At 68.5% G+C, this 10,528-nt stretch overlaps 1 protein-coding gene and 1 long non-coding RNA gene across 15 annotated transcripts in view; one reads left to right on the top strand and one right to left on the bottom strand.

Annotated features, from left to right (window-relative positions):
- Nucleotides 1-1,304: 1,304 nt before the first annotated feature.
- On the bottom strand, nucleotides 1,305-3,567 carry LOC114487460 (uncharacterized). Its single transcript, XR_003682552.2, has 3 exons — nucleotides 3,230-3,567; nucleotides 1,920-2,113; nucleotides 1,305-1,570 (listed from the first exon to the last, which is right to left on the bottom strand). It is a non-coding gene; the product is annotated as an uncharacterized lncRNA (long non-coding RNA).
- A 193-nt stretch (nucleotides 3,568-3,760) lies between these two features.
- KCNT1 (potassium sodium-activated channel subfamily T member 1) overlaps nucleotides 3,761-10,528 on the top strand; it is a 38,186-nt gene continuing 31,418 nt past the window's right edge. For all 14 annotated transcript variants that reach the window (XM_028497428.2, XM_028497431.2, XM_028497427.2 and 11 more), the window contains exons 1-3: nucleotides 3,761-3,906; nucleotides 8,411-8,490; nucleotides 8,986-9,085. In XM_028497428.2, the coding sequence (XP_028353229.1) occupies nucleotides 3,905-3,906; nucleotides 8,411-8,490; nucleotides 8,986-9,085 (182 nt within the window). In that variant the 5' untranslated portion in view covers nucleotides 3,761-3,904. The remainder of the gene's footprint in view (nucleotides 3,907-8,410; nucleotides 8,491-8,985; nucleotides 9,086-10,528) is intronic.

Below are 10,528 nucleotides of genomic sequence, written 5' to 3'. Positions count from 1 at the left end.
GCTGTCTTCGCCCTCCCCAGGGGTAGTTTCAGGGGCGGGGCTCACCGACCCTGGACCCTCGCCCGGAGGGGACATCCAAGGAGGGGCTCGCTCAGAGCTGGGCTGACGGGAAGGTTTGGGGAGAGAGGGGGAGCTCCAGCCGCGGGGTCTTTGTGCAAAGGCCCACAGGTGGGGTGGGGCCTTGGGGCGCGGGGTGCGGTCAGGGGTGGGGCCTGGGCGGGGCCCGTGCAGGTGCTGCAGGGCCTGGGCGGGGGTTGAAATCGCCCGGAGCCCCGGGTGGCAGCTGCAGAGAGTGGCCGCTGGGGGGCGCCCGTACACCCAGGGCCCTGACTCAGGGCGGCCCCTCTGAGCCTGGCTGCCCACAAAGGACGGGCGGGGGCGGCGGCGGTCAGGCCCCCGCCTCTGTGTGCCGAGCCCTGGGGGCTTCTGTGGGCTGCGGGGGGCGGGGAGGGCAGGGAAGCAAGGGCTGCAGGGAACAGAGGCTTGGCCAGCCCAGGACCCCCTGTGCACGTCGCTCTGGGGGCCCGAGCCCGCCCTCCGCGCGTGCTCTGAGCCCAGCGCGTGGCCGCCTCGTCCGTCTCCCCCTCGGGCGGCTCCAGCGCGGCCCTGCTCTCCTGCTGTCCTCCCCAGGATCCTCGGGCCTCCCCCGCCCCCGCCCCTCCTCCCCTGCAGATCTGCACTCTCACGAGCCCGCCCCCTCCAGGAACAGGGCCACTCTCCCTCTCCCGTCCCCGGCCTCTCCTGCCGGCGCCCCTCACCCGCTCTCAGCAAGTTCCTGGTCCGCTGTGACGCTGTGACCGGCTCTGGCCCTGCCAGGTTCCTGCCACCCTGGGCGCAGCTGTTGCCCTACTCAGCACTGGGGGCAGCGCCCAGGCCAAAGGGAACCTGAGCTGGATAAACACACAGAATCTGCCGGAACCTCCCAGCAACCCCAGGCGCAGTTAAGCCCAGGTTTCCCCTGCTCTCTGCAGCGCCCAGCCCCACACCACGCCCGCCCAAGACCTCACCCGCCCGGGCACCAGGAGCTGTGGGCTGGGGGTCCCACCCAGAAGGCCCTGCACAGGCAGGCAGGCCGCGCCCCCCTCCCCGCCTGTGGCCTTAGGGAGGCAGTGGTCCTCTCTGAACCTTGGTTTCCCCTTCTGGAAGGTGTTTGCTTTACGGATTAAAAGAGAGGCCCCGTGAAGCCCTCTGTGGAGAAGCAGGCCCCGGGTGGGTGCGTCACCAGCAAAGAGCAGACCCTGTGTGCCCCCCTCCCTACCCCGCCCCGACACGGGCTGGTCCCCGACAGCTCCTCCCAGGTCGGCACAGGCCACGCCCACCTTGGTGTCATCTGGCTGTGGCCAGTCTGGTAGAGCCCTAGGCCAGGCCGCCCAAAGGGCAGCAGGTGTGTGTTGCTGGCCCAGTAGAGGGATTGCCCCTGGGGGTCCCTAAAAGCACTGGCCTGTCTTGTCACCAGGAAGCCGAGGGGCAGGGCAGGGGGTGCGATGGCCTGTGGAGGGTGGGGGAGCCCAGGAGAGGTCGTCCAGCCAGTGGCCCTGTGTGCGGCCCGCCTCTTGCTGCCATCAGCTTCCTGGGTGTCAAAGGGGGGCTGACAGTGCTGCTGCCTGGACACTGGGGTCACGCAGGGCGTGGGGCAGGCTTGGTGCCGAGCAGGGCAGCAAGCACTCTCCAGACCTGCTGTCCTGCCGCTCGCTTGGCCACGGGCGGGTGCCCGTCCTGCGTGCGGTCTCCCAGGCCCGGGCGTCAGCCCATCCCGCCTGGGGCGGGGCGGGGCGGGGCGCACGTGCCGGCACTGCCACGTGCACTGTGCCGCTGCTTGGGCGCCGAGGGCGCCAGGCCCAGTCAGGAGTGTGCGCACGGGCGCACCCCTGCTCCCCTTGGACCCTGCCCGGGTCCTCCCTGTGTGTCCCTGCCCACACCTGGTCCAGGAGTCCAGGCCCTCTGTCTGTCCATCCGTCCGCGTTGATGCGTCCGCTCCATTCCGTCCCCAGGCTTCACCTGGAAGATTTCAGCCTGGATGCCTCTCTGTCTCAGTAAGTGCTTGGCTCACAGGTGGCCTCCCAGCCCCTGGCAGGCCCAGGGGGGAGGGTCCGCTCCGGCCACACCATCTGCCCTGCAGCCGGGTGAGAGCGGGGACACGGCCGGTGATGCTGGGCCTTGGGTGGGGCTTCCTGGGGAGGAGCCTGGGAGTAGGAAATGGGGGTGTCCGGAGGCGGATACCCCACAGGTGGGGACCACAGCCCTTGGGAGGGAACAGGGACCCCTGCCGTGGTGCCTACGTGGGGACAGGCGTACAGGCGACCGCTGGTGACCATCCGGACCCCCAGGCGCCTGGCTCGGCTGCCCCACCGTGAGCCCTGCCAGGCTTTTCCTGGCTTCAGCTAGGATTTAGGTCAAGCAGAGGGTGCTTTGAGGTCGGGGTACCCAAGCGCCCTCAGCAGCCCCATTGGGGGCACTTCTGGGAAAGAGCCCCCCACCTGCTCACACCCACGGCGTCCAGTGTGGCCACCGACTGGGGCCTGGCTTTTAGTCCCGTTAATTAACGCCGCCGGCATTGGCCACCACCGCGCGCTCGGGGATCCTCCGCGCCGGCCCCTGCAGCTGGAGGCTTTGCGCTGCTACGCCGCCGGCAGGAGCCTGGGAGCTGCCCTGGGCCTCAGTCCCCCAGCGGTGGCGCGGTGGGTAACAGGAGGGGGAAGGTACCTCCACCACCGCAGGGCTCTCCCAGCCCCACCAGGAGCGGGTCTGAGACGGTGGGAGGATGTGGATGGTTGCGGCCGCCTGAGGGGCCGAGGCTGGGGTCCTGCTGCCCCAGAATTGCCTTGTCACGGGCAGAGCAAACGTCCCTGGGCCCTCAGAGGCCCAAGGAGGCTCTCCGGGGCCCCTGACCGAGCCAAGGTGCCAGTACAAGGGCGCTCTCGGACTGGGGAGGCGCAGGACGGCGCCGTCCGTCGGTTTGGAGCCCTTGCTTTCCTCGGGGTGCCAGGCACCGGGAGGGCTGCCTGGCAGGGAGGAGGCGCGTGGCCGTGGGCTGACGTGGGACCGTGGGCGGCCTGTGCCCCAGCCTGTACTGTGGGAGGGGCTGCAGGAGAGCCTGTGCCCCCGATGCCCCCACAGGCGAGTGCAGCCGGGGCAGAGCAGCCCGTCTGCAGCCCGTCCGCCTGAGGGCCCCACCTCCAAACCCAGACCAGCCCAGCTCCTTTCCTTGCCCGCCCACCCTGGGACCTACCACTGCCCGGGGAGCAGGGCGGGCCACGTGTCTGTCCTTGTCCAGGCCCCTGGGCGAGTCACAGGCTCTGCCCATTCTCAGAATAGCCGGCCTTGGGGTTGGCCGTTGGGCCCGGGCCCTGCTCTTCCATCTTGCCTGGGGCTCCGTGGCCTCCTGCGTGGAGCTGCCGGGCACTTGCTGGAGAGCCACCGGCACGCAGCAGCAGACCGGGAAGAAGGCCGCCAGACCTCGGCCCCATGTGAGTGCAAGGCTGTCACAGCCGGGCGGGTGGGCCTCCCCGCAGCCGTGTGCCTGGTGTCTGGCCACCCTCCCACTGGGACCGGCCGCCTGGCCCTGCGTTTGCCGCTTCCCGGCACAGGTCATGTGTGCCGGAGCTGCCTGCCAGGAATCACTGGAAGGCCACTCCCCCAGCCTGCCGGTCGCCCACCCTGGGACCTACCACTGCCCGGGGAGCAGGGCGGGCCACGTGTCTGTCCTTGTCCAGGCCCCTGGGCGAGTCACGGGCTCTGCCCATTCTCAGAATAGCCGGCCTTGGGGTTGGCCGTTGGGCCCGGGCCCTGCTCTTCCATCTTGCCTGGGGCTCCGTGGCCTCCTGCGTGGAGCTGCCGGGCACTTGCTGGAGAGCCACCGGCACGCAGCAGCAGACCGGGAAGAAGGCCGCCAGACCTCGGCCCCATGTGAGTGCAAGGCTGTCACAGCCGGGCGGGTGGGCCTCCCCGCAGCCGTGTGCCTGGTGTCTGGCCACCCTCCCACTGGGACCGGCCGCCTGGCCCTGCGTTTGCCGCTTCCCGGCACAGGTCATGTGTGCCGGAGCTGCCTGCCAGGAATCACTGGAAGGCCACTCCCCCAGCCTGCCGGTCAGCCTGCCGGTCAGCCTGCCGGTCAGCAGGGAGAGCTGCAGCCCCCTTCTTCTACCTGCCCTCGCCTGGCAGGTCCGGTCCTGGTGTGGGGTGGGTGGAGTTCAAGCTGCTCTGCTGGCACGATGGGGCCTCCTCTGGGCCACCCCAGCGTGGGCAAGACCCTGCACGCCGGCAGCGGGCCTGGGCCCACTCGAACGCAAGCCGAGTGGGGATGGGGCAGAGCCGCCTGCTGGGACCTGACTCCTACGCCCCTGAAACTCAGGAGACCCAGGCCCCATCGGGAGTCCAGAGCCCTGTCTCCTCGGACCACTGGGTGACCTGAGCCAGCGTCCAGCCTGGGTGGGCCTCAGTTTCCATGTGTGTAGGGACGGGGCTGGCGGGACCCCTCCGAGAGGCCCTGTGAGCGGGCTTGGGGAGATGGCCCTCAAGCTGCCTGGCCTGGATCCCTGTCCTTGCCAGCCTGCGAGCTGCTCACTCCGTGAAGGACAGAAGGGAGCGGGGCTCAGGACCGTCCCGGGACAGGGTGCGGGTTTGGCCTGTCCAGTCCTTGGGGCTCATGACCTAACCCCAGGGGGTACCCCAGGGACTGAGGCCGGGGCTCTCAGAAGCCTCGGGACCCCGTGACCAGGCCTGCCCGGTGCTGTAGACTTTCCTGCACCCCGGGCAGCGGGCAGCGGGCAGCAGGGGCGCCGTGGTGCGCCCAGGCCTCCCTGCCGGGCGTCCTGCCGAAGGAGCGGGTGAATGGACGTGAGCGGGTGCAGACGAAGCGGACCCCTTGTCTGCCCTCGCCCAGGGCGCTCGAGCTGTGCTTGCCAGGCCGTCGCCCTGTGAGCTCTCAGCCGGCTCCTGGCTCTGGGCCCCCACCCAGCCCTCCCCCGCTCCCCAGAGCAGCTTCCTGTGGGCCTGGTCACCGGCTCCACCACGGAGCCTCCACGGGGCCTCAAGCCACAGCTGGTGGCCGGCAGCCACGTGCCACCGGCAGCCGTACACGTGGGTTTATGGCACGGGGCCGTCCCTTCTGGGCGATGTGAGTGATAGGTGTGGGCCAAAGTCGGACTCAGAGCAAGTCCAGCCCCGATCGCTGGCACCGCCGAGCTGGTGGGTGCCAGGGCCCGAGCCGCGGGCGTGGGCCGTCTCTCGCTTCATCCTCTCTCTGAAAACCAACGCTTATCTGGACCTTACGAGGGAGGACCTGAGGCACAGAGAGGACCGTGTTAACTTCTCCACGGTCGCGGCAGCCCTGCCCGGCTCCCTCAGGATGCCCACGGCAGGCGGTTCCTGTCACCGCCCGAGCCCCAGGCCACAGGCAGGGGAGGGCCGGGGCTCTGCCAGGCCAGACGATCCGTGACCCCGGCGTGGCCGCATCCCCCAGGAACTTGCGGAGCCAAGAGCACATGCTGTGGCTGAATTACACCCGTTGCACCCGCACTTCAGAGTAAATGGAAAGCTTGTAACTTACTTTCTGTGGTGGGAGAAGCGGGCAGCCACGGCTCATGAAAAATTAAAAGTGGAGGCGGCTCCGTGGATTTTCCCGGCACCCAGGCTCGACCTCCCGGGGCCGAGTCTCCGCCGCCCCCCGCCCCTTTCTCTCCTCCCGCGTGGAGAGCGCCCGGGGCCGGGGGGGCCTGTCCAGATGGGTGTCCACAGCCGCCGGGCAGGGGCCTGACGGGTTCCATGTCTGGGGCGTGACCAGTCCCGGCTGGCAGTCCTGACCCCTGGGCCTGGGCAGGGACTTGCGGGGGCGGCGGCGGCAGCGGCCGTGAGAGGCACGCGGGCTGGGGGCGCGGTGCACGGGGGGGCAGGTCCCCGGGAGGCTGAGGAGGAGGGAGGCAGACTCGGCCACCAGCCACGCGCACCAGCCACGTGGGCCGAGCTGGGCCTTGCTGGCCAGATGAGGGCCAGGAAGGGGGTACCCGAGTGGAGGGGCACAAGGGGCGGGGACCCCTCCTTGAGGCTTTGCTGTGCGGGGCAGGACGGTGGGGGAGTGGTCCCTCGGGACACATGGGCACCGCCGAGGGGCGTCTGCCCCCCGACCTGGCCCAGGCCCAGCCCGGCTTGTCTGAGCCCCTCCTTCAGAGACAAGGCGTTTGACCGACTCCCCAAAGGGACCCTCAGGGATTCCCACGACCCGGCTCCGGGCAGCACCTGCAGAGGAGCCTGGGGTCAGGTCCAGTGGGGTGTGCTGGGGTACAGTGTACAGAGGATGCGTTGGGGCACGGTAGGGTATACTGGGGTGTAGTGTACAGTGGGGCACACAGAGATACACTGGAGTACAGTGGGTGTACCGGGGTACGGCGTACACTGAGATGTGCTGGGGTGTAGCGTATGCCGGGTGCGCTGGGGTACAGTGGTGAGCACAGGGATGTACTGGGACACGAGGACGAGGGTGCTGGGCTGCTGTGTACGGTGGGCCTGCTAGGGTGCAGTGGGGTGCGCAGAGGTGTGCCGGAGCACAGCGGGGGTGCGAGGGTGCCGTGGAGTGTGCTGGGGTGCAGCGGGGTGCACTGACCCCTGGCTCTGGGCTTGGACCCCGCCGGTCTGCGGGAGGCCTGTCCTGCCGCCCCGGCTGACCGCCCTGCACCAGGACCTGAGAGTGGGGAAGGGCCCACACCACCAGCTCCTCCCCTTGGGCCCTTCTTGAGCCCTGTGACCAGTGCGGGCCACTGTGGTCAGGCCAGGGCCCCCGACCTGGCGAAGGTCAGGGAGGTGCTGGCGCTCTGCCCGAGTCCCCTCCCGCGGGCCCATCACCAGGGCAGGTCCAGACGGCTGCTGCCAACACATCGAGTCTGTATCACACACTATGCCTCGAACAGGCCTGGGGAGCGATGAATATTTTAAACACTTCTTGGAGACGTTGGGGCAGCCAGCCGCAGGCAGAGCAGTGCCATTAAACTTTCAAGGTGACAGCGGCATGGATTTCTGCATCGATAGGCGCTGGAGCCTGGTCAGAGGGCGAGGACATTCACAGCCCTCCACCCTGGTGGACGACGACAGGGAGGTCGGGGTGGGGAGCAGGGACCTGGGCCAGCGTGCGCCTCACCTCTGCCTGTGGGCCACTGTCCTGCCTCCCCTCTGCTCAACCGCCACCTCCTACATGCAGCCCTCCAAGATTCCTCTGGGTAGCACTACTCTGCCGTCAGGGTGCTCGGTCCCTCTGCTTCCTGTGTCACGGTCTTCACACAGAGTGTGGCTGAGCAGCTGCCTCCCCCGGACAGTCTTATCGCACCCACACACCATCCCTGAGGGCGGCAGGGCCGCCTCCACCTGACATCCGGGTGAGGTGAGGCACAGGGCACGGCATCTGGACCAGGCCTTTCCGGTCAAAAGCCCCGCCCCAAATCCCGGGCTCCTGGTGCCTCTGTCTGGTCAGGGGGTGAGGGACTGTCCACAGTGATGCTCACGGGCTGCTTGTGGGGTCCTAAGACCCACCTGCCAATGGGGCAGATGCAGCCTGGAACGGAGGCCGTGTGGCAGATGCCAGGTGCCAACCCAGAGCAAGGCAGCCCAGCCCCGGGGCCCCCACCCCGCGAGGGAAGCGGTGCTAGACCATTCCCGCCGCGGGAACCTGGCTACAGGGTCACTGTCGTCCTGCCTGCTGTCAACACTGGAGTTTCCATTACTCCAGTGGAAACTGGAGTGGAAACATTAAGCCCTCGCCTGCCCAGCATGCCGGCCACAGCGGGCTGGCGGCCGAGGCGGGGGCAGCGGCCCGTGGCCTCCGGGTCCCACGTTACCCTAGTGACCAGAGACGGTCCATCCCCACCCCGCCTCCTCATTGGACAGGAACCTCCTGCCAGTCCGTGTGGTCTGTTCCCAGGGTGCTGGGAGCCCGGGCAGGGGCTCAGGGCCTCTGGGGATCGTCCAGGGAATGGCCTCGGCGGGAGGGGGCCCACTGCCGGCCTGTCTGCCTCGACCATCCCGCGGCGAGTCTGCAGCGAGTCTCCAGGCACAACCACCAGGGGCCTCCAGACAAAGCAGCTGACCATTGGCTTCTGGAACATTCTATACTAGTGATATGGCATGTTTTGAGTGAAGGGCCACACAGGCCACATGTAATCCTGGTGTCTGCCATGACAGCCCAGGCTGGGGGCCTGTGAGCATACACCTCTGCGGGGCCTGGAGGGCCCTGGGCACTGAGAAGGCGGCAGCCGGTGGTCAGGTCCGCTGGGGGCACGTGGGGATGTGGCACCCAGGGCCCTCTGTCCGAGGTGGCAGCGCTGACCCTGGCGCTGGCAGCAGGGAGGGGCCCGCCGTGTGGGGGGCTTTGGGCTGGAACCCCCCCGCTGGCCCCGGGCCCACTCCTTCCTGCCCACCCCCCCAGGGTGCAGGTGGAGTTCTACGTCAACGAGAACACCTTCAAGGAGAGGCTTAAGCTGTTCTTCATCAAAAACCAAAGATCCAGTGAGTGGGGCCTTCAGGGTGGGGGGCAGGGGCGGCGGGAGTGCCCCTCACCTCCGTCCCGCGCCACGTTCCACCCTGTGGGGACCCGCCGCCCCTGGCAGCCGGGTGGCACCGTCTCGGCCCCTTCACCCCGAGGGGCTCCCTGGCCCCTCCGCGTGGCCCCACCCTCCCGCTGTGGGTACCCTCCACCTGCATCCCAGCAGGAGCTTGGCCCCCTGGGATGCCAGATGGGGTGCGGAGGTGCCCGTGGGTCCTGGTCCGTCAGTCTGTCGGTTGCTCCCCCACCCCCCGCCACCGGTGCCACCAGCTCGGGGAGCCCTCTGTACCATGTCCGTGAGGCGGGACAGGGTGAAGCCTCTCAGGGGCCGGCCCGGCAGTGCCACCCCGTCGGTGCTGGCGGGGCAGCCGGTGCGGAGGCCCAGGTGCAGAGGGAGGGGTGCGGGCTGGGCCCCCGGCCGGTCCGGGAGCCCTGACCACCGTCCCGCCCCCCCATAGGCCTGAGGATCCGGCTGTTCAACTTCTCCCTGAAGCTGCTGACCTGCCTGCTGTACATCGTCCGCGTCCTGCTGGACGACCCGGCCCTGGGGATCGGATGGTGGGTGACCTGCGGGCCCGGGGCTGGGCCTTCTTGTGGGCCCTCTGCCGTTACAGAGGCCGATGGGGTCCGCACAGGGCTCCGTGCCCGGCGCCCTGTGCCCAGGGCCTTGGGGAGTCCTTCCTTCCCCCATGGGACCCCACCCAGCATCCCTCCCCAGCAGAGCCGTGGCCAGGACGCCACCCTCAGGCTCCTGCTGACCAGCCGGCTCAGCACGGGCACAAGGGTGTCTTTGTCGTGGACGACGGCTGCGTTTGCAGCCACACCCGGACCTGGACAGAGCTCTCCTTGGGGGTCTGAGATGCCCCCTCCCTGCTCGCCCAGGGGTGCGTGGGGGGGGGGTCTCAGCGAGGGGCTCTGGCTCCCTCAGCTCCTGCTGGGCAGGCAGGGGTGCCAGGCCTCGGTGCGGGGAGGATGTGAGCCTCGCGGTGCAGGGAGGGTGTGTGCCTCTTTCTTGGGGCTCCACCCGGTCCCCCTTGCCCGTCCCGGCCCACCTCCCCATCTGCTCCGGGAGCCTCTCTGGACTCCCTCGTAGCTGGGTGTGGGATTCTGGAAGGTTCCGGAACGGTCCTCTCTCTCCTGCTTCCTTCTTTTGCTCTTTCTGGGGGGTTTCCCCAGCTTTCTCTCCAGCCCTCTAGCTGAGATTTTCACTTCTGCTCTTGTGTTTTCTGATTTCCGAGAACGCTTCATCTCCAGGCGTCGCCCCCCCTGCAGGCGCCCTGCCATCAGCACCTCGGGTTTGTCTGAAACGCTTTCCTTCCGTACATTTCCCCCTCCTGCTCGGTCTCTGCTCCCCCGAGCTCACGTTGAAGGGACTTCCTCCAGCGTCTGGCCACTCACACTAAGGTTGGGCTCTCGGAGGCCGAGGGCCCTGCGGTCAGGGTGTGTGGCCGGTTGGTTGGTCACCGCCGTCCCCTGGGTCTGCCCGGCTCCTCAGAGCAGATCCTTCCCCTCTTCCCGGCAGGGTAAGGCCTGGCCCCTGGGTTCCTGCCGGCTGAGCTGGGAAGGAGGCCGGGGTCAAAGTTCGCAGTGCAAGCTTGTAGTTACCTCCCCGCCACGTGCAGCGGGGCGGGTTCCCCAGGCCAGACCCTCACCCGCTCCTGAGAACGGACCTCCTGTCTTCATCGGGAGTGCGGGAGGACAGATCCCACCGTGGTGGTTTGAGAAGGAAACTGGGGTTCTGACTCTCAAAGCACTTCCCTGGGTTCATCCCACCTTCTCCCACTCCAAGAGGCGTCTGGGACATCTGGCTTTACGTCCCCACAGAGACCGGCTCTGTTGTATTCACTGCACAGCGCCTGGCACGTGACGGGTGGGTGCGAGAGCGAATGGATGGGTGAGGGGGCTGGTAGATGTATGGGTGGGATGGACAGGTGGGGGGATAATGGATGAATGGGTAGATGGAGGACGGAGGGGTGGGTGGATGGCGGGTGGATGGGTGGG

Source organism: Physeter macrocephalus, chromosome 13, assembly GCF_002837175.3.
Source record: "Physeter macrocephalus isolate SW-GA chromosome 13, ASM283717v5, whole genome shotgun sequence".
Lineage (NCBI taxonomy): Eukaryota > Metazoa > Chordata > Mammalia > Artiodactyla > Physeteridae > Physeter > Physeter macrocephalus.
The sequence above is the reverse complement of the archived record's forward strand: the minus strand, read 5'-3'. Positions and strand labels throughout refer to the sequence as shown.